The sequence below is a fragment of the Salminus brasiliensis genome, chromosome 9 (assembly GCF_030463535.1).
Source record: "Salminus brasiliensis chromosome 9, fSalBra1.hap2, whole genome shotgun sequence".
Lineage (NCBI taxonomy): Eukaryota > Metazoa > Chordata > Actinopteri > Characiformes > Bryconidae > Salminus > Salminus brasiliensis.
This window is the reverse complement of record NC_132886.1, coordinates 11,705,722-11,732,731: the sequence shown is the minus strand read 5'-3', so window position 1 is coordinate 11,732,731 and position 27,010 is coordinate 11,705,722. Positions and strand designations below refer to the sequence as shown.

The following is a 27,010-nucleotide window of genomic DNA, read 5'->3' as shown; positions in this document are numbered from 1 at the left end:
CATGAACAGAATGTGTGTGGTGCGTGAGAATTTGCGAGAGTTTGAGTGAGTCTGCACGAGAATGAGAAGGTGTGATTGTGTGTGTGTGTGCGTGTGTGCGTGTTTTGTAGCTCTGCAGCATATTTGAGTATTTGACTGAGGGGGGCAGTAGGCAATGGCACAACACATCCTTTTTTTTCTTCACTTCCTCATCCCCAGATAGACATTTAAACTCTTAGATGCAACCAGAAAAGCTTTAGTCTTCTTTTACACCTACCAGCGCTCTGCATGCAACTGCATTCCCGGTTTTTTTATTTTTATTTTTTTTTTATAATAAACTTTGGATATTTCCCCTCACCACCACCCATACCTGTGCCTCTAGCACGCTCATGGGCCACGTACTGAGGGTTTATTTGTATGACTGCATTTGTCTGTCTGTCTGTCATGTGTGTGTGTGTGTGTGTGTGTCTGTGTGTGCGCAAGTGTGATTTAAGCGTGTGCGTTTCTGTCCACACACAATGTGCCTAAGACCTTTAAAAGGGCGAATGGTTGGAGTTCATTGCTGCCATTGAGACATTATTTTTTTAGGAGTGTGTTTTTCGGTGAAGACACATGAACACACCTCCTGTGCTTATAAACAAAGAGCTTTGTGCATTGCGCACTTCATTCTCTCTAGTTATTCTAGTGTAGCCTGGGGATGGTCCATTGAGAGGATTGTCCAGTTTTTTCGGGGATGTGGCTCGCATTGCCTTGTTGTCCACTCTCTTACTCCTGAGCGAGTGACTGACTGGCTTAAAAACAACAAAAAAAAAGAAAAAAAAAGATCCCATCAAACTGTGCAAGTGCACACAACCGTGCACAAAATGTTCATATAATGTTACTTGTTTGTTGTCGTTGATGTTGATGATGATGATGTTGTTGTTGTTGTTGTTGATTTTTTTTTTGGTTGTTATTGCATATATGAATCTATAATATAATACACATATACACACAAAGTAAAAAAAAAAAAAAGTATTTGGACTACAAAAGAGCACTTGGGGCTGCTACATTTTGTGTTTTATTTTTTTTGTTTGTTTTTTTTTTATAATGGTTTTCCTTTAGTTTTTAGTTTCATTGCCACCATGTGAAGTGTGTTATTTCTTTCTTAAGAAAACATTGAATGTATTCCAAAAAAAAAAGGTGAAAAAAAGAAAAACAGAAGCCGGATTTTTTTCCTCGTTTTATTCAACGCAAAAATGGAAGGGTAGTCGGACGTTGGGATGGAGAATCTATAAATATATATATTTTTCCTTTGGAAAACCTGTTCAGCAAAGCAGATGGACAAAGTCGAGATGACTACCGCTAGAACACACTGCCTCTACAATCCTGTTCATAGAGACGTTATGACTATGAAAATGAAAAAGAAAAAAAAATCTATTCCATACTGGAGTTTTGGTTGTTTACAAAAAAAAACACTTGGACATTTTTGGGTGCATTTCTTTTTTTCTTCTTTAGTGGGGTGGGGTGAGGTGGGGTGGGATGGGAAGGGTAATGGTGTGGAAATGTGACTCAATTCAATGTAGGGTGGGGCTGTGGTAATCACATGACGACAAGCCCCTCCCTCTCGTAGTGAAATGGGTGTGTCATGCAGAAAGATTGTCTCTACGTGTCAAGCGGGCATCGGGACGAGGAGTTATTACAAAGCTGACCCTGATTTTGTTTACTGAATTTTTTTGGTGGGTCATACTTTTTGGCCTATTTTTCCCTTCCCCCTCACAGTGGATTTAAGATACTTTGTGTTGATCCAGAGCAAAGAAATGGTTCGTGTTTTTTGAAAAGAAAGCAAAAATCAAAAAAGGAAAAAAAAAAGAAAAAAAAAATCGCACAAACCATTTTTTTGTGGGTACTTTGAAATGCACGAATGCAACTCTTGACGCTTTAACGATTTTCTTCTCCATCTAGAACTGGCCTCGAATTTTTTTTAAGCTTTTTTTTTTTTATATAAATTGGTCGTTCATGGAAAGACGGACATGTCTACGACGTGCTGGAATATAACAAATATGACCGGAACAACAACAGCATGAGGGATGTATATATGTATGACCTCAGACCTGCCATCACAGTCTGTGGACCGTAAATAGCCTTTCTGTTTCCAAATGGGCAAAGGGAGTATCATGGCAGTAGACTTTTTTTCTTTTTCTTTTTGTTTTGCGGCCCGTACAGAAAAAACAATAAAAGGAAAAAAACTAAAAAAATAAATAACACTGCCTCGATGCTCTCGCTATGCACTTTTCACACACTTAAAACTGTGAGGACCCTGTGGGGACGTAAAGACGAAAGGGGGCACTGTTTAGACATGGCTGGTTTGGACACTTGAAACCCAGCTGAAGCCCCTTCAGTTAGAGTCAAAATGAGCAAGACAGCAGTACATCTCTCTTTCACTCCCTGTGTACCTGTACATAAATGATGCTGGGTTTTTTTCCCCTTTTGTTTTTCTCCACTAACTCTCGGTCATTCTCGGGACTGACCCCAAGCTTGATCACTCACCAATGAAGGAGGCTAATGAGACATCGGATACTCTTAAGTGTTGTTTTGAGGAATACCAGCTCTGCTCCTCTTTTGGAATTCTGAACTTCACGATTAAACTCCAGCCGTTCAGAGATTTCATGCTTAAAGACACAGAGCTGTCTGAAAGTTAACGAACTGCTCGGTTCTGGGTGCTAGACGACAAAAAAAAAAAAAAAAAAAAAAAAAAAAAGCTTTCATCGGAGGCTGGAGTTAAAAGTGGAATTCTGCGGATTGTACCGTTTAAATGATGCGGAGATGGCCTTGGAAGAGGACCAGAGACAGAATGGATGAGCTGATGAAATTTGTTCTATAGACTGCCTGCTACACAGCTGTGGATTACTGTCAGCATGGAGTCGCCTGTGCAGCAGAACTGTCCGTCTGGTAATGAACGCATATTTTTCATTTATGCCACATGTTATTACTGTTGATTATCACTGTTGATTTAGCACAGGAATTCCAACACGTTATTAGAAAAAAACTGAAAACGGATGGTTTTAGATGGTTGCTTAACTTTGTAAGCAGATGTTTGTTGCTATTGTCTGTAATACTGTGGTACACTACAGATACAGTACACTACAGAGATTAGTTTGCCTACAAGAATGTAAGCAGGAATTCCAACAATTTTTCAGAACTGTTTTTCCATGGAAACCTACAGAGCACCTTTGCAGACTCCTTTACAGTGGTCCAATCACCAGTGAACCAGCTCATGTCCTATCACAGCAGTTTATACACTGATCAGCCATAACATTAGCACCATTGCCAGCTGAAACTGAAGAACATTGATTATTATTGTCTACAGTGGCATCTGACAAGGAGTGGATATATTGGGTGATGTGTTAAAGCGGTAAAACATGGCCAAGCCACTTTGAATTGTGTTGGCTAGACGACTGGGTCAGAACATCTCCAAAACATTAGGCAGGTCTTATGGGGTGTTCCCAGTAAGTACTAGCTGTGGTGCTAGTGCTAAGACTCGTTCATGCCATCCATGAAGAGTTCATGTCTCAATGAGTGAGAGCTGTTGTGGTGGCACACTGGGGACTTGCTCTATATTTGAAGGGTGGGTTTAATGTTATGGCTGATCTGTGTACATTGTCACACAAATGGCAAGTTTTACAAAAAAAAAACCTTTTCAACTTTTGATTAATGTCCATATAAAAATGTTTTATTCCAGGTCATTTCTATTGGTCAGTTCATTGTGAAAGTTTCACACAATATACAGAACTACTGCCAGATTCAGATTATGTCAAAAAGCAGCAAACACTTCAGAAATTGAGATATGAGGTTTTTGTCTGAAAGAAACCAATATGTAGATAGATATATTTGTTTTTAAGGAATGACAACTGTGTATTGTTTATTTTATTCTTTTTTTCCCTTATCAGATTTATTGTTTAAAGATGGATAGATAGTGATGGAGTGATACAACACCATTAATGTGCTTGTCTATAATCAATACATTGGACAAAATCTTAAATAATAAAAAAATCATCATCATCAGATTTATGGTTTCATCTATGTTTAAGTAGCATTAAACGCTTCAGGTGATTGTTCCCATCACCACCAGCGTTTACAGTTCCGAGAAACGTCCTGCCGTTTAATGGTGAAGAAATTCAGAAAGCTTGTTGGAATTCTGCTCTTGGATTGCTTTACGATAATCTTCTTTCGTTGTACTCACAATGCACTGTCTCTGTCTTTCCCTCTACACCTGTTTCCAGAGCTTCTGAGTGGGATGTTGACCAGCTGTTGACCCTTCTCTCCTCACACCTAACACACATACACACATCGAAGAGGATGGCCCTAGATGTCGTCTCCTTTCCAGAAAAGTGTGAAACAACAGTCCAGCAAAGAAGAGGAGGCAGTGCCATCTGCGCACCCCCCCAACCCCCCCCCCAATACACGGCACTACTTTCCAGGGACGGCTACTCAATAAATACAGACAGATCGAATTCCTCTATAGGTAGCTTTATCTTCGGGTGACTGAAAGGGGGAGTGGCAGAGTGGAGCCTCTGGATACTGGAACTGCGGAACTATGACAATTAAAACCTGTACAGACTAGTAATCCAGCTGTATGGCCAGGCCCTACTGCATACATGGCCAGGCATGTTCAGCACACATGCAGCATGATCATCAGATACTATCTCACACAACACAACTTGCATCAACTGCTGTCCTGATCCGAACTGTATTCAAACATTGATGCATACACACACACACACACACACACACACACACAGATATATACAAAGACTACATACCTACGGCAAGTGGCTGCCCTGTAACTGTGTATACACGACTTCTGCTTTTTTCTTTTGGGTGTGGTGATTAATTAGTTTTTTTTTGTTTTTTTTTCCTTTCTCAGACATGCCTTAACTGTACAGACAAGCCTGTACTTAAAGATTGAAGAGTAATGTGTTGACCAGGCTTAGTTCAACATTCTTTTACTTCAGCGCTGACCTAAAAGGCTCCTTAATGAATTCTCAATCACAGCTTTGCTTCTAATCTGAAAAAACGAACCCCTTGGAGCCCGAACTCTAACGAGGACGTGACTTATCGTATCCAGTTTAGACCGAATCTGGCTGAGTAGTATGTGACGTTGCATTGCACCCTTGCAGAGCCCTATGTGTCCTTTTAAAAAGCTTGGAATTGGAATTGATTAGATAATGCAGTGTAATTAACTCTGGAGTCTAATGTTATTTAGACACCCCTAGTCTGCTTGTACTTGTGCACTAGCAGTTGTGTAACAAGGTTTTGAGCTGCATGCAGGTTTTACAGTGTGGCAGTGCCCTTAATAAGAAGCGCACTGCCTTTCTAGATGGACTGTCTCTGCTTTTTTTTTTTTTTTTTTTTTTTTTTTTTTTTTTTTTTTTTTATAATTGGGGTTCTCCTTAACTCATCAACTACCACAGGTTCTAGATGTGACTACTGGGCTCATAGACTTACGGTCTTATATTTTTATTGTGGCGAAAGTATCAAACCAGGCAGTTTAAGACTTGATAATGTGGAGTGAGTGAACCTACTAGTTAAAGATCACTTCTATTACGTGTATTTGCGCGAAAAAGATGCAGGTCTGGAACCTGGACTGTATGTGGTGACTGTGGGCTTTATTGGAATGTGAACAAAATCTGTTATCCAAGCTAATCATACATTGAGTAACGGTAATGACTGTAGAAACATCTTCAATTTCCCCAAATACATTTCATGTCCTTTATTAGTATTTTTTCCTTTTCCTTTTTTTTTTTTTTTTTTTTGGTTTCATGCAGAGGGAGAAGACAAAGTCAGTATTGAATCTGAATCTCCGGGAGTCATGCCACTCAACATGTCAAGGCATAACTGTAGTGGAGACGAGATGTTCATTTGCCTTTTCATTCTGACCTGTCAGCTTAGCCCTGTAGCTAAACTTTTAAATCCGAGTCCGATATTAGTCATACTGAAAATGTTAGCGACAAAGTAATAACGTCCTGATTAATCAGAGTGTAAATAGTTTGGGGTTTTGTTTGTTTGAAAAAGAAGACGAGTACTAAATAAACGCTTATTATTAAGGAGACTGACTTGTGTTGCTTGGGTACTTTTACCTTCTGAAAACCTGTCAGAAGAGACTTAGTGGTTATGTAACAAATTGGACGAGGAGTTCAGGTTCTTTGGCAAAGTGTGCTACACCTTGCCATAGAAGAACCAATTTGGGCTCCATAAAAAAAAAAACATGTTTATACAAGAACGTCATCCAGTACCTCAAGTATTAGTTGTTGTGGTGTTTGAGATTTGGAGCTGATCAACCTGCATCAGTACTTGACCTCACTAATGTTCTTTTGGCTAAAAACAATCCTGTCCTCACAGCAATGTTTCAGTATGTGGTGTAACGTTTTGGTAGAAGTAGAAACTGCAGCAAGAAAGGGCAATTCATTAACACCCTTGACCGGTTTGGCTTTGACACAGATAAAAGGTCAGTTTTCAGGACTAGGCTTAAATGCCCTGCTGGGAAAACTAACCGATACACTCTTATAAATAAAGGTGCTACCAAGAGTTTTTTTTAAGGAATGTTAATATAAAAACTCCATCCAATGATGAGTTGGAGTTTGCAGATTTGGAGCTAATCAACCAACATCAGTACCTGAGCTCACCAAATGTTTTTTTGGCTCAATACAATCAGATCCTCACAGCAGTGTTCTAGCATGAAGTCTTGGTAGAATCTGTGACTGCAGCCAGAAGGAACTCTTCATTAACACCCTTGACTGGATCGGCACAGATACGTTTTCAGGACTAGGCTTAAATGCCTGCTGGAAAAAGCAACCTATACACTCAATAACAAAGGTGCTACTAAGGGTTTTTTGAGCGATGCCACAGAGGAACCACTTTTTATATAAAAGAGCTCCAGGATGTTTGAGAATTGAAGATCATCAACTAACATCAGTTCCTAGGCTCACTAATGTTCTTTTGGCTGGATACAATCAAGTCCTCGTGGCAGTGGGTTCAAAGTAAGGGTTCTTTGGGTGAGGCCATAGAAGAAGAACCGGTTTTGGCTGCATTTAGAACCATGTTTTTAATAGAGATCTGTGAGTGTGAAGAACTGTCACTTCATGTGAAAGTTGATCACATCTCACAGGGTTCTTTATGCAACCAGAAGGGGTTCTTCTCTGGCATCGCTCAAAGAACCATTGGTAGCAATGGAGAAATGCTGGGGTGGTGCTGCAGGTACAGCCTCTACTAAGACTTTACACTAGATGTCGGAACATTGCTGTGGGGACTTGGTTGTATTAATCCAGAAGAGCATTAGTGAGGTCAGGTACTGATGTTGGTTGGTTTAGTGCTGAATCACAGACACTACTATCTCCTAACTCACTCATCTCTAGAGAATGTAGTTTCACTGCTCCACAGCCCAATGCCGGGGGCATTTAGACAAGGTCGCAGTGACCTTAAGCTCATGTACAACTGTTCCAGAGCACCATATTCTATTGGCAATACTCTTACATGGACAATATACAAACAGTGCCCAACTGAATACGTCCATCTGCAGTATGCGCACCTTAAAATACTTGAAATCACGCATTAGAAGAGGTGTCTGGGTACTTTTAGGGTCAAGTGTTTCCCATGCCACACTGTAGTAGGATCCCAATCAGTCCCTGCGTCCCCATTCTCTGCGTTACTATTGACTTTTTCTATTCTAATACACCTGAATAATCCTAACCACATAATGCACATAAATTAGCACGTCCATGTAAGCCAGTACAGTCCTGCCTGCTGTATGTCTGTGTATATAAGGCAGTATTTACTCACTTAGTAAGTATTTAATCACTTAGTATTTTGTCGTCTGAATGGACAGGGCCTCACTACCCTCGTACCGTTCTCCTGCCCTCTCTCTTCCCAAGCATGTCTACCAATCCCAACCCCAGAGCCATACTGGCGTACAGTCCACCAGAATGCCAGCAATAGCCAGTGGTTATATATGGAGACAGATTCAACTACAAGAACTGACAGACATTGAGTGGATGCTAACATGGAGTGCCCAGGACTGCATTCTGCAGTATATGCCAGACCAGTAGCTATGTCAGCTGGGTCTTTTTGGCATACTGGAGAAGTTCATTGGTGGTCACATACTGAAAACACTGGCAGCATGTCTGCTATTCAGAACACCCCTCCCCCCCAATATAGCTAGCTACATAGGTGGTTGAAAAAGTGGTGCTGTTTAGGCTGTCTCAACGTCCTCAACATTGTCACAACCTTATTACTAAGCTACGTTGCCATACGGTATTTTTACTAGCTACCCTTTGGGCAACGTAGCAAAACAGCATGGAGTTCACATGTCCATCACGACGATCCGTATTGGGACGAGATTACATTCACATGGGTTCCTGGGGTATTTCGCTTCGCTTTTTCCGTTGTCAGATAATGTCAGAACTTTCTGCTGATTTACATTTTGACGTTGTGACAACGTTGAATACACCCAGCCTGAAGGTTGTCACAACGTTGTGACAGCGGAACCTTGTTTGCTGGAATATAGCAATAGCCCGTGGGCGCCCTCTGGCGGCGGGCCCGAGACTCACAGCGCTGTGAACTACCGACAAATCTCGCGATAGGCTGACGGTGTTTATACCGCTGATATGGCGGGTCTGTTCGTGTGTAAACACGCAGCACGAGTGTCTGCTAACTACGGGCCTCAGCGTGTGATTTAAACCCCAGCTCTCTCGACTGTTCATGCAAAAACAGGTCGTCGTTAACCTATGCTAACGATTTTGACTGCTGGGAGCAAAGTTAGCCTCAGAAAGTCGCGACTGGACGCAGCAGCAAGGCAGAACAACAGGTAACAGCAGCGGTGGGGCTACAGGCTGGTGTACACACTTAGCTAGCTGTAGCTAACGCTAGCACACTCATACCTTTGCACGTTTTGGGTTAGCTAGTTAGTATTAGCTGCTTGGGCTGCTGTTACAGTTAGCTAGCTAGATAGCTAAATGTGCTACAAACATCAGGCTGTCCCCTGTTTAAGGTTAGCTACAGACACTTCTGTCCAAAACTAGCTACGGACTAGCGCATGTATCTATATGATCCATGCATCAGGACGTTACGGTTTTTACGTACGTAGCTAACGTAGACAAAATGGCACAGATGCCCGGTCAGTCGTGTTTTATGGTCGATACTAAAGTCCTCGTAGGCTGATACGCGCTAGCTGTGTGTCCAAACGTTTGTGGACAGTCCTTCTAATCAGTGCATTCAGCTGTTTAAGCTGCACCTATTGCTGATACAGATGTGCTAATGCATAAACACACACACACACACACACACAGCTGTAGAACAGGTCTCTCTGGAGCAGCTAAACGTGAACCTATTGGCACCACGCTAAAAGTATATAAAGACCCCCATCGTGGAGCAGTGGAGCAGTGGAACATGAGGGTGGGATGGGATGGGATGGGGTGGGGTGGTGATCAGCCAACATCCTGACCTCACTAACACTCTTGTCTCCAAAATGTATCAGAAAGCTGCACAGTAGAGACAGTAGAGACAAAAGCAGGATAAACTTTTTATTTTTATTTAATATTCTTGATTTTGGAAGAAACAACGAATGCGCAGGTGTCCCAATACTTTTCTACATGTAGTGTATGTCCCTGTATTTAAGCAATAGGCAGTTTTTACTAAAGGTAAAGGTTTTAAAGGTGCACATATTTGTCACTGTACACTGTGCAGCGAAATGTGTCCTCCACATTTAACCCATCTGTGGTAGTGAACACACACACACACACACACACACACACTAGTGAACTAGGGGCAGTGAGTACACACACACACCCAGAGCGGTGGGCAGCCAACTCCAGCGCCCGGGGAGCAGAGAGGGTAAAGGGCCTTGCTCAAGGGCCCAACAGTGGCAGCTTGCCGAGCCCAAGAATCGAACCCACAACCCTGTTATCGATATCCCGGCGCTCTAACCACTGAGCCACCACTGCAGCATTAGTTGGTAAGAAGGGTGTCGGAGAGGTGAGGCGTTATTAGTATTTTGTCGTCTGAATGGACAGGGCTTTTCTATCCTCGTACCGTTCTCCTGCCCTCTCTCTACCCAAGCATGTCTACCAATCTCAACCCCAAAGCCATACTGGCGTACAGTCCACCAGAATGCCAGCAATAGCCAGTGGTTATATATGGAGACAGATTCAACTACAAGAACTGAAAGACATCTTAAATTATTTTTTGCCAATGTCTGTAAGTCCTGACCCTGCAAGGAGCCACATTGATAGTTTAGTTGTTTGTTTTTGTTGTTATGAAAAACAGAGTAACTCTGCATTAGGTTTAGCTGAAAACAGTGTTGATTTCTTATGAGCTAGTTTAAATAATATGACTTGGTTCCAGATTTCCCCTGGATGCTCCAGCCTGCGTGTGGATTAGTTCAGTTCCAGATTTACCTTAGTTAAACACTGATTTGCCAAACCAGATGTTGGAGAGCTGAATAAATTGCAGTTTATAAATGGCAAATTAAATATGAAGAGGAAATGAACAATCATTTTATTTATTGAGTTTTTTTTATATTAAATTATGAATCGCTCATTTACCAAATAAATGTAGCTGTCAGCTTTTGAATTTAGCTTGAGGTTGTTTTATGCATTTGCTAACTAACAATGCAGATAAAAAGATAAATTACTTATTAGTTAACAGTTATACTGAATGTTCATTTAAGTATATTCATAATATTAAATATGAAAAAAACAAAAAGTAGCAGCAGCAAAATATAACTGATAAGTAAATCAGTTTTCCGAGATTTTTTTGTGTTAGTGACCTTTATTTTGATGTGGTCTGGCCTCGGGAGTCTGGTACTGTGTCTGTAACCAGCACGCTTAATGGCAGATGTGAAACTCTATTCCACTAAACTGTTGTGATTCATCTGTGGTTCACGTTGTTGTCAGTTGTTTGGTTGTCAGTTTTAGTCAAACAAGTCAATTAGTCAGTGCCCCCCCCCCCTCCCCCAAGTCCAATGCTGATAATTTAACATAAAAACTATTATCTGCTGATACAGAACACCCAGGTTCCCATACAACCAGCATGAGTTGTTAGTTATCATAATCATCCTCATCAGTTAGTGTTTAGTAAGTTATCATCAGTTGATTCACTGTTCTTTGTACAGTTTTGATACAAACATTGTTAAAACATCAAATGTCATTCTCTGTGTGAAAAGTATACTGAGTGTATTGACTTGTTGCACCACCGCTCCTATTATAACGCTGCACATTCTTTCCTTATTGCGTCCTCAGGGTCTTGCTGTTGCTGCTGTGATGTTCCCAGTGCCATTAAGACTACGATCGAACCATCGTCGCAAGAAACATTACCCCAGTAGCACCTACCTGATTTCAATTTGACAAACGGGACAGAGAGTAAGACCTCTGCCTTTTAAATATCTCTCACACGCAGACACTATTGGAGAACAGACGGCACATATTTGTTTTAAAATAAAAGAAGATACAGAAGAAGTTCTTGAAATGTCAGAACCAGGGCCGAGTGGTGAAGGTGGGGGTTTGGGAGTAGCAGGGCAAGAAGCCGAAGCTGATGGAGAGCCTCCTCAAGAAGGTCCACAGAATTTGCCCAGTAGTGAAGCTCAGGAGGAAGCAGGGGAGGAGGCACCTCCTGCTGCAAAACAGCCACGTCTTGCTGAAGAAGTAGAGTTGGATTTATGCCCTCCTGGTACAGGTGCAGAGATCACATTTGATGATGGTGGGGATCAAAGCCTTGTTTTGATTACAGACAAAGGTGAGGTTCCTCTGCTGTCTGTTGTTTTGTCTATATCAAATAATTCCTACGTTTTTGTTTGGTGTGAAATAAAAAACAGCACATTTTCCTTCAGTTTTGTGGCATTATTCTGATTGAAACGTGCTATTTTGGAGGTCTCTGACCTTGCTAAGTGTTTTTGCTAAATGGTAAGTGGCACTGTGGGATAGGAAGATAGAAAAGGTCAATTTTGATCTGCAATCTAGCTTTAACACTTTGCAAATGGCCAGGTTACATTTCACATCAAACCATATTTAGTTGTACAGCTTCCAAAAAGTCCTTAAGTGATGTATCTGATCCAGATCTCCCATTGGTCACACAGAGCTCAGTAAGCCAGAAGATGATGGAAAAACAGCAGAGGAATCAGAACGAGGAGAGGTGAAATGGCACCAAAATGGAGGAGAGAGCAAAGAGACAGTTGAAGAAATTGAGAGAGGAGATCAGTCGGATAACACCAGTCCCCAGGAGACAGCCTGCCAGCGTCAGTAGTAAGTGAAGTTGCCCCTTATTTGGATATTTTCTGTGTGTGTCTTAACTTAAGTTAATCTTACTTGGTTCTCATACTTTTACAGTTTTGGGCTAGATTTCAGCCAGAACCCTCAGATGTTGTCTGGTTCCTGGGCAGAATACACCCATACTCCTGAGAACTACCTCAAAGGCTGCAAGTGGTGAGCAAACACTGAATGAGTGATTCATGTGAATGGAAACCGTGCATAAAAGGTAAATCTTTCTCTTTCTCTCTCTCAGGGCTCCAGACGGTTCCTGTATCCTCTCAAACAGTGCAGATAACGTGCTACGTGTTTATAATCTCCCGCCTGAGCTCTACAGTGGCAGCTGGGACCTGCTGTCAGAAATGGTTAGCTTCAGCACTATTTCAGCTCTGTCTGTGCTGTTCCAGCTAGCACTAGTGCTTGACTGCGTTAATAACATAGAAATACTATTCTTGTTTTGCATCAATGTCAGCATGTGGAACTTCATGAAAAGAAATAATATTTTTTTGCTGCACCACAGTTAGTTTTGACTTTATAATGTTACTGGCTGAATGACATTATATGAGAGCTGACAGTCCCTGATAACGGCACTCCAAACAAAGTATCTGTTTACCGATCTGTTAATTTAGCTGTATTCTACCCCTAGCTGTTAAAAATAGTAAATTTTGAAAGAAAGAACTATAACAAAACGCCGCAAGCAACGCTATGAAAACCAAAATGCTGCTGTTGCAAAAAGCAAAGCATTATCTACCACCTGAGGATTGTCATTTTTTTTTACTGATGTTTCTTTAATCTCTGTATGTAAGCCCACACTTCATTACTGCCATAATTTACAACTGTTACATGACACACACAAAACCAAGTAGTTTGCTCTGTAGGATCAGTAACTGAATGGTGTATTGGAAGGATCAAACCATGGTGTAAGTGATTTTGTGCGCTATTACACTCCTAATTATTACATTAGCATGTTTTTTTTTTACGTTGAGTACTCAAAATATTATTGATACATTTCCAATTATGGCCTAAATTATCCCACAACACACAGCAGCCTTTCTAAAAGAATAGTGATTTCGTCTGGTTGTGTGTTAATGCTTATGTAATTGGACTTGCTTGCAGATTACAAGGTGGATAATTTACATGTCAAGCAAACACAGTGGGAATTTGTCCCCCATTCTTTTCAGCTCAGTCAAAAAAAAAAAGTGACTAGATCTCAAAACTGACCTTTGCACTGTCAACAAACCAAACATGGTTGTATATTTGGAATATGTACAGTTATGGAAACATAGTTAAAAAGAGAAAATTGCCAAAAAAAAAAAGTCCTGGATATATTGGTAAGGTCCTGCAAAAGTTGAGCTACTGATAAAGATACATACATCATTATCATTTCTTAAAATGTTTGTACATACATAATGCATATGTGAGTCATACCTCATTGTACATGTTTACAGTATAGTTATTATTTAAGCTTTATGCCAAGGGGTAACATCTAAGGAGTTACAGAGATATTTGTGTCTTATGAAATGTATTTGCATATAGTAATAATGCACTCATTGAATGCTTGTTATGAAAGAAGTCATGTAAAATGTTTTCCTAAAAAGAGTGCGGATTTTAATGCTGTTTTTGTTTTATTTGACTAGTGAAAGAATATGAGGGGGTGTCTAACTTTAAGGGGAATTGAGTAAGAGTAATGGCTGGATGTTGGATGATTAACTCCCCAATTTGACCTTAAAGTAGTTTATGGAGCACCACCATCATTCCTGAGAATGTGGTTCCACTGCTCCGCAGCTGAATGCTGGAGGGCTTTGGACCCCTCTAGCCCACGCCTGACATTATACTTGGTGCCAATGGTTTCATGTTTATCTACTCTAGATGGTCCTATTCTATTGGCAGTACTTCAACTGTGTGTTTGTGTTTGCATAATTGTGTCAGCAACTAAAAGGAGCTGAATGCATTAATTTGAAGAAGTGTCCACAAACATTTGACATATAGCGTGGTCACTTTGGTCTGGTGTTAAAATGGTGACCATGGTAGTTATTTCCTCGTCTTGTGGTTCAGCATGACTCTGTTTGAGGCTGTGATGTCCTGAGTTGGTTTGTAACTGTCTGATAGAAAGAAAAGAATGAGCTAAAAGAGCGTTCATTTAACACACTTTTATCTGAAGCACTTTATATTTTTAAAGATGTGACTTACTACCTTGCCTTTGGAAAAAGGTCATTTAAGGAGCACCAACTTCTTTTTCATGTAGCACATGCTCTGTTCAAAGAGGATATGGATTTTCCTTCACAACCCAGCTTGTTAAAGGAAACAATCTCTGTAGAAAGGTGTATTGGGTCTGGCTGCCTGTCTGCTCTGCTGCACTGGCTGATTGAAGAACTGATGAAATCTCTTAGAAGTCATAATAATGGTTTTCCTCTGTTTGTCTACTTCTAGAGTCCAGTGCTGAGGATGTCTGAGGGAGACACCATCTATGACTACTGTTGGTTTCCTAAGATGAGTTCTCTGGACCCAGATACCTGTTTGTGAGTCTGTTCCCCTGTATCTGCTCAGCAATGAGACACATTGAGGGACTGTATATGTCGTGTTATCTGCACCCAAAGAAAATGGACTGGATGCGTAATCTAGAATTGATCTCACTTGGTTCTTGTTCCACAAATATCATCAGCTCACAGACACAGTAGTCTCTGTTTTTATATAGCCGGTTAGTCAAGTGTTTTAAATCCACAACAGTCCATGTGTACAAATTAGGAATATTACTCTGGCAGCGGTTGCTGTACAACTGTGGCAACATTCAAGGCCATGTCCAAGTAGCTGTTGAAGCAGTATTCCAGACAGAGTGGCAAGTCACTGATCATGATGGTAGCTTCTGGGAGGGATGAACTATTTGATATAATAATTATTCCAAATTGTTATATAATTAACATTGTTGTTGTAGTAAACGACATAACTATATGCTTTTTCTGCCATATCACACAGAACCAGTCAAAAGTGGCCATTAAGTACAAGCTCTTTATTTTTAATAGATATGTCTTTTTAGCAGCGAGTTATTTAAAATGACATGTTTCCTCCGATACATGCAAAGCCTGCCACCATCTCTTTACGAACTGCCACCAATGCGGCATTGCTGGGCAGCAGACATGCTCGGGGGGAAAAGCTAACAGATGCCAGTGACGGCCAACCTTACTTAAGAGTGGTAGGTAGAGAGCGCCATCTGCACAGCCAATTGTGCTCTCTTACATTCCGGACACTGATGGCAAAGTGGCATGCCTCAGGGCTGAATGTGTAACCCCCGGACTGTAGTGGTAGTGCATTATATAGCTTAACCAATTGGAGCAGAAAATTAAGAAAATAGAATCTGATGTCTGAACATCACCAGATGTTTACGTCCATTTTTTTATTGTAAGAAAACAAAGAAAAAACATTTGCTAATCATGCTACTGAAGCTGCTGTGGTTCTCAAAACAATACGCTGACCGACCCAAAGTCCATACCTGAATGTGTTTGGAATTATTTGGATTGTGAGAAACATTTTCCAATGTTTAATGCCATGCTCAGAATACACAATATTTTTGTCTTTCACAATGTTCACCATGCCAGTTTAGGTACTCATCATGCCCCAATTTCATGCCGTGCCTTTTTTTGGGAAACCCTGACCAATCATCATTGATGTCCTTGCATGTCCACTTTTGCTCTCTGTAATTTTCCTCCTCATGGAAGTTACACAAGCGTTGTGTGTTCTGCTGCTTTTGATGCTCATTTGTTTGGTCTGCAACCATGACCGCTTAGAGTCCTGATTGGTCAGCCTGATTTTAATACATAATCTGTAGAATGCAGAAAATAGAGCCAGCTAGAACTAAAGATTTACGCAGCACTGTGGCATCGGTGTGAAAAACATTGTAAATACACACACATTTTTCGTTTGTAATCTGTAAAAATCTGTGTGAAAGGGCCTTGACATTTACATAAATGTAGCTAAACTCCCAGGTCCACTCTATGTAAACAGAAGGTCTCATGGAGGCGCAAAAATTATAAAATAAATAAATAAAAATATTGTACTCTGTCATGGTACTCCCTTGATTGAAGGCCATAAAGGCAAGAGTATTGTTGTCATGTCTCAGAAAACGTTTCTTCAGTTTCATTGTTCAATCTGAGAGCTGCAGCAGCAGCATCCCGCTTTCACTTCACTGTGTTTACGTATGTGAGCAGAGAGCACTCTGTTCTCCGATTGGTCAACATTAAAGAACATATAGGACATGTCAAACTAGGTGGGAAAACATTCAGACATGCTGGACATGCGTTGTACGGTGCTCCCAGTTGTCAAATCATTGTTCTTCGATTGTCATGCTACACAGGCGGTTCCTCATTCACAAATCTCGTATTTGGGCCCAATGCTGAAAATTTGTCACCTCAGATTTGTGTAGTCCGATCCAGTCATAAAAACGTACTAAAGAGATGTGGAAAAAAAATCTTCCTGGACAGTTCTGCAAAAAAGGTAAAAGCCAAAGTCTCCTGAAAAAATTGAGAAAAGGATAAAAGGTGAACCCACTAAATATTAAAAATCTAAATTATGTAGAGGCTTCTGTGTTATGTGCTTTAAAACTTGAATAACTTTATACTTAATGGCCTGTGGAATTTTGGGGAGAGTATCTGCATCCTTTGTAGTTGGCAGACTGTACCGGATGCTGTAGATGTACAACAATACAGATGGTGTAATGTTTGCTTCCAGAATTTGCCGGTATTTAATTGAATCCATTCTTACCTCTCTACCAGTGAACTCTTCTCTGTGCCGCAGTCTGCAACACAAGCCTGAAGCATGATTGATTAACCCCCCCCCCCTTCGTTACTTTCCTTATTGCGGCTAAGAGTGTTATTTTGATTTAATCAGACTTTAGATGCCTTTAAAAACCTCTGCTTAGTCTTCTGTAAAAGTTGTTTGCACAGGTGTCTTTGCACCATTGCTTCAGGGTCTGCTAAAGCTCCTTGTAGGTCTTTTAGTCAAACATGGATTTTGATTTGCCCTTCTAGTGATCATATTGGTAGTTCTCTTGCCAAGTTTTCTTGGTCTTCCAGACCTCAATGAAAAAAACAAAAAAACAAAAATCTTCCTTAACATGCTAAAGAGAATGTTTCAAAGCATACAACTGTCCAAAATGTTGTGGTGTGCTGAGGCATTAAGACTGCATAGCATTATCCCTCCTCCACCATACTTCAGTTGGCACAGTGCAGTCAGGCAGGTAATGTTCTTCTTTCATTTGGACTAGTGGACTAGAGAATTACAGATAGCGATTTGTTACTCCATGGACTTTGTGGTTGTGGTATGTGAATAAGCACACTGACAGCTCACAGCTGATGGCAAAAGGAATCACCAACTAACATATTGCAATGATACCATCCTCTTACAGCACCATGCTGGAATTTGTTGAGCTCTTTACACACATTAGTGAGAGAATATGCTGTTTTAAAGGCAGAATATGGCAATAGAATTGAATGAAACACCATAATTCCATTAATCTACCTTTGTCCATGTTAGGTGTGTGTGTAAATAAATAATTAAATAAATTTTATATATATATATATATATATATATATACAGTGAGTCCAAGAAGTATTTGATCCCTTGCTGATTTTCTTTGTTTGCCCACTAATAAAGACACTATCCTTCTGCACTTTTAATGGTAGATATATTCTAACATGGAGAGACAGAATATCAAGACAAAAATCCAGAATATAATTTTAAAGAATATATTTTAATTAATTTGTATTTCAATGAGGAAAATAAGTATTTGATCCCTCTTGCCAAACACACTCAATACTTAGTGGCAAAGCCTTTGTTTGCAAGCACAGCGGTGAGACGTTTGTTGTAGTTAACCACAAGTTTAGCACACACACCAGGGGGAATTTTGGCCCACTCTTCTTTGCAGATCCTCTCTAAATCATGAAGGTTGGTGGGCTGTCGCTTGGCAACTCTGACCTTCAGCTCCCTCCATAGATTTTCGATCGGATTGAGGTCTGGCGACTGGCTGGGCCACTCCATGACCTTAATGTGATTTTTCTTGAGCCAATCCTTTGTTGCCTTTGCTGTATGTTTAGGGTCGTTATCATGTTGGAAGACCCAACCACGGCCCATTTTCAGATCCCTGGCAGAGGGGAGGAGGTTGTCCCTCAGGATTGTGCGGTACATGGCTCCATCCATCTTCCCAGTGATGCGGTGAAGTAGCCCTGTACCCTTGGCAGAGAAACACCCCCAAAACATTATGCTTCCACCTCCATGCTTGACGGTGGGCACAGTGTTCTTGGGGTCATAGGCAGCATTTTTCTTCCTCCACACATGGCGGGTGGAGTTGAGGCCAAAAAGTTCAATTTTGGTCTCGTCTGACCACAAAACCTTCTCCCAATAACTTGGTTCATCTTTCAAATGATCATTGGCATACTTGAGGCGCGCCTCCACATGTGCTCTCTTCAGCAGGGGTACCTTTCGGGCACTGCAGGATGTGAATCCATTGTTGCGCAAAGTGTTGCCAATTGTTTCCTTGCAAACTGTGGTCCCAGCTGCCTTCAGGTCATTTGCTAACTCCTGCCGAGTGGTTGCAGGACGATTTCTGACTGTTCTCAGCATCATTGCCACCCCACGAGGCGAAATCTTCTTTGGAGCACCGGGCCGAGGTCTGTTGATTGTCATGTTATACTCTTTAAACTTTCTGATAATTGCACCAATAGTTGTTACTTTCACATCCAACACCTTACTAATCTTTTTGTAGCCCATTCCAGCTTTGTGAAGGTCAACAATTCTGACTCTGAGGTCCTGTGACAGCTCTTTGGTTTTACCCATGTTGGAGACTTGAAATCTGTGTGATCTGTCTGATTCTGTGGACAGGTGTTTTTCACACAAGTGATTAGTGAGAACAGGTGGCTTCAGGTCAGGTAACAAGTTGATTGGGAGTGTCTAACTGGTCTGTAAAAGCCAGAACTGCTAATGAATACTAAGGGATCAAATACTTATTTCACTCCATGAAATACAAATCAATTAATATATATTCCTTAGATTTATTTTCTGGATTTTCTTTTTAATATTCTGTCTCTCCATGTAAGAATACATCTACCATTAAAAGTATAGAATGATCATGTCTTTATTAGTGGGCCAACGAAGAAAATCAGCAAGGGATCAAATACTTCTTGGACTCACTGTATATATATATATATATATATATATATATATATATATATATATATATATATATATATATATATATATATATATATATATATATATATATATATTACTTATTATTTATTTTTTACGCAAACACACACCCATACTGTTAGCAATTCAGCCTTCTCCAAGATAGATGTTTCCCATTTAAGAAGAGCCATATTCTTCTTGAACATTACTTTATTGTTGCAGAGGTATGTCTCTGAGGGGTGTTTCATATTGCAACCACAAGGCAGCCTTGTGTACAGTCTTGTTCCAGATGTCTTGTTACTTGTGCAGAATTCATGATGCCGACCTGCCAGTCTGCCAAATCAGCTGTCCCTTGGATGATTTTACTGCTTTCTTTGAAATGAAACACCCCATGAGAAATTCATCACTAATACAACATCTGTTTGCCTCGCCATGTGTGTGGATGGAGCAACAATACTGCTGGAGGTGTTTAGGGACAGTGTAAATGGTCCCCAATCTTTTCTCTTCAGCCATTTTCGTCACCCTTTGACTCGGACTGCATATTCCTCTTTGTCGAGCTGTGCTATTGTGCACGAATATACGTCCCAGCGGCTTCGTCGTTTACCAGAAAGCAGACGCATGCCGACATCAGTGGCACACGGCCGTCTCTAAGGGGACTTCTTTTGTCGCAGGCGGTGGCTGTAGGCCACTAAGGAGGGCTTGTTAACCATGTTCCCCCTCCACATGCGTACACTCACACATACACGCGCATCATGCTGATCAAACACACTGCTTGGGAGATCTGCCATCGCCCTGCAGCGGCGGAAAACGATGGGCGAGGAGGTCAAGGATGAAATTGCAGGCAGAAGGAGGAGGAAGAAGATCATGATGATGAAGAAGAGAGAGAGGAAGAGCCCAGTGGAAATCAGACACGCTGAAAGGCTCTCTCAGAAAACAAAAGCTTCTGAGGCTTGTTTCAGCCTGCCAGCAGGACCAAGAGGGAGGAGAACCATTGGAAACATTTAGACCACATTGAAGTGGCAGTCTAGTGTACGCATGCTCTGTAGCCACTCTAATTGGTAAGACATTTTGAGGACCGTAATCTAGACTGAGGCCCAGTGGGGTTTGTCTTTAATATAGGCTGCTACAATTGACTGCTCTATTGCAGGGAAGCGCCATGGGTATTTTTTTTTCCCTTCTTCATTCCATCTTGGCTCCAAGAGTGCGATCTCAGTTTCTCATAGTCAGAAGGCAAACAGTGTAACTCTCCCGGAGAGATGGCCAAGCGGATCTGCTGTGAAGGGCCTTTTGTTTTGCTTTCTGGGAAACGGTCCAGCCTAAACTGTGAAATTGTAGTGCTGTAATTGTTTTCTTTTTCCCAGAGCCAGAGCGAGCAGGGAATGAAAGAAGAATAGGAGCGCTTTCTCGCATGGACGGCAGTGTAATTATGCCCCAGTAAAATCTGTCCATATTTAAAGTTTCCACATTTCTGACTGTTGTGGCTCTGAATCCTAAGTAGGTGGAATCGAATGGAGTGGAATGGAATAGAATAAATGTAATTGTCCATGCGGAGTCGAAACTGGCCTTAAACTAATAAGATTATGATAACAGCGCGTGCTTTAATCTTCCTTCATATGACTTGACTGAGTCGAGAGCGCTTATTCTCTTTCTGTTCGTGACCTGCCCTACTGAGTTCACTTATTCTCCTCTCTGTGTCTCCCCGTCTCTCCCCGTCTTCCAGTATCGCCAGCAGTAGCCGCGACAATCCGGTCCACATATGGGATGCGTTCTACGGTGACCTCCGTGCAACCTTTCGACCCTACAACCATCTGGACGAGCTGACGGCGGCTCACTCGCTGTGTTTCTCTCCGGACGGTTCTCAGCTCTACTGCGGCTTTGAGAAGACAGTCAGGGTGTTCTACACGGAGCGGCCAGGCAGGGACTGTGAGGAGAGACCCACAGTCGGTGAGAGAATATGCATACGCTGCATCCAGAATTCCTACTGGAGCTGCACTATATCTTGTTTACTGGTCATTATCATGATTGGTGTTCAAGGACCAGACAAGCTGTTTGTGTGCATTGCACATCTGTGCCAGCAGTGAGTGTATCTGAAAGTAGCTAAATGCATTCATTAATTATTATTTTATTTTTTAATTCTGCGGTATACCTTTATAGTTACACCACCTAACTCTACAAGTCAGTCCTTTGCAATGTCACGTTATTGGTTACCTTTTTATATAAATATGTCAAGCTCTGTCATATCGCAGGACTAGTACCTAGTGTGCTACTACGTTTCCTCACCCCCCACCCCCACTTCTTTCACTTCCAATGCTGTAAAGCTTCCAGTTCCTCCCAAATAGGCATGGGGAACTTCCCTGCTGTGCCAGAGATGGAAGGAACTAATTATTTGCTTGTACTTATTTTGCTCTAGAGCCAAATTATTATTCTAGTGTGCAAAACTGAAACCAATAATTTAATGTTTTTCTTTCTTTCGTTCTTTCTTTAATTAAATGGGCCAGGTGCGCTTGTTATGAACAATAGACATGATAGGAATCCAAAGTAGTCTTGAAATGTTCTTACCAATTAATTTTTTTTTCTTCTTTTTTCTTCCTCTCTACTCATCATCATTGTTTTCTCTCTCTCTCTCGCTCTCGCTCTTCTTCTCATCACCAGTTAAAAAGCAAGGTCAGAGTGGGATTATCTCGTGTCTGGCATTCAGTCCATCTCAGGCAGTGTATGCGTGTGGCTCGTATTCCCGCACTGTTGGGCTGTACTCGTGTGAGGACGGTTCTCTTCTGGCCTTGCTGCCCCAGCGCCACAATGGAGGAGTCACCCACCTGCTCTTCTCGCCTGACGGCTATCATTTGTACACAGGAGGCCGCAAGGTGGGCGCGATATGAGGCCATGTCTTCAGCCCCCATATGTATAGAGTTTTTATGTTGATAATTTTTTAACTATAGGGATACTTTTTTGTTCTCTAGTAGCTGTGTGTTAACCATAGATGCTGTCTGTGTTTGTAGGACCCAGAGATACTTTGCTGGGACCTCAGAGATCCAGGCCGTGTTCTGTTCTCGTTACCTAGAACCATTAGCACTAACCAGCGAATCTACTTTGACCTGGACCCGTAAGTGACAGCATTGTGTTATCGAATGTTCATGCATGTGCTGTACACACCCGATCAGCTCCTGTGATCTCACCTTACCAGTTGTGTTGTGTCATTTTGCCCAGGTCTGGGCGGTACCTGGTGAGTGGTGACACAGTAGGGGTGATGTCAGTGTGGGACATGCTGACTGCTCCTTCTGATGGCAACGAAGATGTACTGCAGCCATTTCTGCAGTTCCAAGCTCATAGAGACTGCACAAATGGAATCAGGTAACATTAGTACAAATTATTTAAAAAAATACAACCATGATGACCTTTTCTGTTTTCCCAATTAGCTTGACCAAAGGATGCAAACTAATTTTCTCATTTAAACAGATGTTAATAAACCTACTGTTCACTCTAGTTGATACAATTAATTTTCAATAAGAGTTTGATATATCCTGGAAAACTATTTTAGAGAAATTTAGAGACTAGCTTTCCAGTTGTGGAAACCTGAAAAAGAGTAAAATGTCTTGGCGAATTATGTGTAATAGATGGCTAATAAGCCACTCAGATTGAGTGTTTAAGCCACTGATTAGGTTGAGAGTGCTGTAATACTATAATATGTGGGCAATTGAATAAATAAAGTAGCATATTTTTACTGACATGGTTCATTACCATGCTGAAAGTGGAGATCATCAGAAGATGGGTAAATCATGGGCATGCAGGGATGCAAATAGGCTTCAAAAATCTGTTGCGGTTAATTGATTATTGATTGGTATTAACAGACCCAAAGTGTGCCTCGAAAACCTTCACTACACTTAGCTCACCTCTACCAGCCTGGACCATTGACACCAGGCAGATTGAAACTACTGATTCATGCTATGAGCACCAAATTCTGGCTTTATCATCTGTGTTCCTCAACAAAGATCAAGATTCATTATGCCATGCTATGTTTTGGTGAGCCTCTGGCTGCTGCAGCCTTCTGTTGTAGCAAGCCTCATGGTTCAGTGTTTTTTTTTTTTTGTTTGTTTGTTTGTTTGTTTGTTTGTTTTTTTGTTTTTTTTCCCCCCTCTTCTTTCTGCTCCCCACAATTGTATTGAGTGGTCATCTGTGTTACTGTAGCCTTTCTGTCCGCTCCAACTAGTCTGGCCAAGGGATTACCTCGGATTACCTCGCTCATCAACAAGGTTTTTCTGTCTGCAGAACTGCCGCTCACTGGATGTGTTGGTTGTTGTTTTTTTCCCTCCCTCCTTTTGTTTTTTCTTTTTCTTCCTTCCTCTCTTTATTGAACCATTCTGATGAAACTCCTGGTACTGTTGTGCTGAAAATCTCAGGGGATCAGCCGCTCTAGAAAAACTTAAATCAGACTGTCTGGCACCAGCACTTATGCCATGCTCACTTATTTATAATAAAAAATATATATATATATTTTCCCCTCCATTCTGATGGTTGATGTGAACATTTACCTGGCCTCTATCTGCACAATTGGCTCATTAGATAATAGCATGAGATTCTAAAAAAGGGCTTGATGAGTGTAGAAATCATCTTGTAGTAGGTATGTAGTATTAATGTTCAAGGCTGATCTGTTGTATTCTGCAGTTAAGAAGACAAGTTGAACAATTTTAACTTTAAATACCCTTTTTACATTAATGAATTGACAACCACCGGTCTGGCTCTTGGGATGAGTAAGCCTGAAAATGTTGGTGCTTGCAAATCATTTTAAGAGAACTTTCCATGAGAAACAGCTGACAAGTATAAAACAAAGTAATGAAATTTGTCCCAGGAAGGAGAGGGGAGTTTGTGATGGAAAATAAGCTGCACAACAGCCTGTTGTGAATGAATTGTTTTGGAGTTGCTGTAAGTGGATGTCACTACACACACACAAAGATAAAGTACCATATGGGCTCTCTGATCTGACTGTTCCTATTGAAACAGATATGAAGAAAGAACAGTGCCTTAAAATGCTGCTACTCTTTTGTTGTAGCCCTATACTGAGCACATAGCAGGCCTGTCCAGATGGTTTCTCATTACAGAATCGCAAGCATTCAAGTTGATGAGTAAAACCTTGTAGTGCATTAATGTAAAGCTGCCGTGCATCTTAATGTTTATATATATATATGCTGTTTGTTTGTGTGTGTTTTTCCACCAGCATCCACCCCTTTATGCCGTTAGTGGCGTCCTGCAGCGGTCAGCGCCAGTTCCCCTGGCCCGATGACAGCGGCGGTTCAGGCTCGGAGTCAGACGAGGACAGGGTGATGTCATCAAATGGCATCAGAGAGGACAATGCACTCATGCTGTGGTGGGCTGGACCCCTGGGCTCAACCAGCGAAGAGGGGCAGCAGGAAGGGCCAGCTGTGCTTGAGAACTAGAGCTTATGAGCTACGACTACTAAACCTTCTCTACAAACTGCCTGTTTCAGAGTATTGAATGTTGTTAAGGTAAAGTCCAGGGTTTATAGTACTGCCCAGTGTCATTTTACTTTCCTTTTTTTTTCTTTCAATTGATTGATTGACACAATCCAGGACCAACAAACTAGATTGATATTTTTATTGACTATGGGAAGTTCAATTCAACAGGTCATGTGTATAAGTGAAGCTTGGAACGTAAAGGCTCAGTCAATGAATGTTCAAACATCATGGCCCAAACCAGCCAGAAATCCCCTTTTCACTTTTTCACTTTTTTCAGTCCGTTCTCAAAAACCTTCTTTTAAGAGCAGAATTGAGCTGAACTGCTTCGGAAATGGTTTTAGATTCTTTCATCAGCGCTCATGTTGCGCTCTGGGGCTCCGTGCTCCTCAGCATTTCTGACAGTTTTTTTTAAACATAATTTTGACACAGCCGTAATCTATGATTTGGCCAAAACTGTGAAACGCAATAGCTTTTCAGCTCTTTGAGAAATGGAAAGTTAAATATAAACAAAAAATGCTCGTATCCATTCTCAAGCGATTGTGCTAGAGATAAGAAAGGAAGCAGCAGATGAGCCGATACTCTCAGGTCCACAGATAAACGCAAACACAGAGGCAGCAGAGTTCATTCTGCCTGTGTACTGTTCTCCTCCACTGCTCTACCCTTCTACGTCTCCAGTGAGAGACTTCTACATCTATTACGTGCCATAGTGCTGCTGTGTGCAAGTAAATGCTTTTTTTTGTAATTCAGTGAATGTGTGTGTGTGTGTGTGTGTGTGTGTGTGCGCGCGCGTGCGTGCGTGCACTTATCGGCCACTTCATTGAAACCACCTCTTTGTTTCTACACTCCTTGTCCATCCAATCAGCTCCACTTACCATATAGAAGCATTTTGTAAGTCTGTTTCTCTGCATACTTTGCTAGCCTCCTTTCACCCTATTCCTCAATGCTCGGGACCCCACAGGACCACCACAGAGTGGCATTCTCAGCACTGCAGTGACATTGACATGGTGGTGACAGCCTCAGTTAAACACCTCTGTGTCACTGCTGAACTGAGAACAGTCCACCAACCAGAAATATCCAGTCAACAGCGTCCTGTGGGCACTGATGAAGGACTAGAGGATGACCAACACAAACTGTGCAGCAACAGATACAGAGCTTCTGTCTCTGACTTCACATCTACAAGGTGGACCAGCTAGATAGGAATGTCTAATAGATTGGACTACACACACTATTACCACACCACCACCATGTGACTCCGTGTCCCTGCAGTGCTGAGAATGACCCACCATCCAAATACTACCTGCCTTGTGGGGTCCTGACCATTGAAGAATGTAGTTCTATAATTCCAGACTAGTCCATCTCCCCCCAAAAGTGCTTCTATGTGGTAAGTGGAGCTGATATAATAGACAATGAGTGTAGAAACAAGGAGGTGGTTTTAATGAAGTGGCTGGCTGGTGTATGTGATATAATAAGCTTCTGCTAATACCTTTACAATCTTACAGTTTACTAAAAACCCATTGAGTCTGTTGATTCTCACGTTTACAAGAGTTTTGGAGCAGAATGGTGTGTGTGCACTTGTGGTGATTTGCTTGTCGTGTCTGTCACCCTGTGTGTTTTTTTTAAATACACAGATAAGCAGTGGAACTGAATGTCTCAGCCTTGCCAAACATGCTTTTTTCAGGATGCGCACTGTTGTTCGTAGATTGTCGTTGGTCTAATGTGGCATCGCTCTCTTCAAGTGCTTTAATGACGCCTTTTTGTGCAGCTCTCATCCTTTTCAGACAACGATATTAAAGATTTGTTGTGTAAATATGTACATTGATTTATTGCTGTGTAAGTGATGGTATTTGCTGATGATTTTAAAGCTATCCCAAAAGTGTTTGCCCTGAAATTAAAGTTATTAAACCCAGATCAGTAAGAATGACCACCTTTTCCTTTGAGTGCAGTTCAAAACTCTGTCCACTAGGGGGAGGCTCTACCCTTAACAAGTGAATTTCAATTTTAATGGGGAACATTTCAGTAAACTACACTTAATGTCCAGATGTTAGTGGACACCCCTTCTAATAAATGCACTCCGCTACTTTTAAGTTGCACCCACTCTGACGCAGGTGTGCT

The 27,010-nt window shown here is 41.4% G+C and overlaps 1 protein-coding gene and 1 long non-coding RNA gene across 2 annotated transcripts; both read left to right on the top strand.

Annotated features, from left to right (window-relative positions):
* Positions 1 to 1,527: 1,527 nt before the first annotated feature.
* Positions 1,528 to 6,067, top strand: LOC140562910 (uncharacterized). Its single transcript, XR_011980183.1, has 2 exons — positions 1,528 to 2,907; positions 4,239 to 6,067. It is a non-coding gene; the product is annotated as an uncharacterized lncRNA (long non-coding RNA).
* Positions 6,068 to 8,625: 2,558 nt separating this feature from the next.
* Positions 8,626 to 26,804, top strand: wrap53 (WD repeat containing, antisense to TP53). The gene is made up of 11 exons (XM_072687412.1): positions 8,626 to 8,818; positions 11,250 to 11,742; positions 12,083 to 12,248; positions 12,333 to 12,428; positions 12,508 to 12,616; positions 14,682 to 14,770; positions 21,148 to 21,371; positions 22,080 to 22,291; positions 22,427 to 22,530; positions 22,635 to 22,778; positions 24,640 to 26,804. Exons 2-11 carry the CDS (start codon positions 11,475 to 11,477, stop codon positions 24,857 to 24,859), a joined length of 1,632 nt encoding a protein of 543 aa, XP_072543513.1. The 5' UTR covers positions 8,626 to 8,818; positions 11,250 to 11,474; the 3' UTR covers positions 24,860 to 26,804.
* Positions 26,805 to 27,010: the final 206 nt, after the last annotated feature.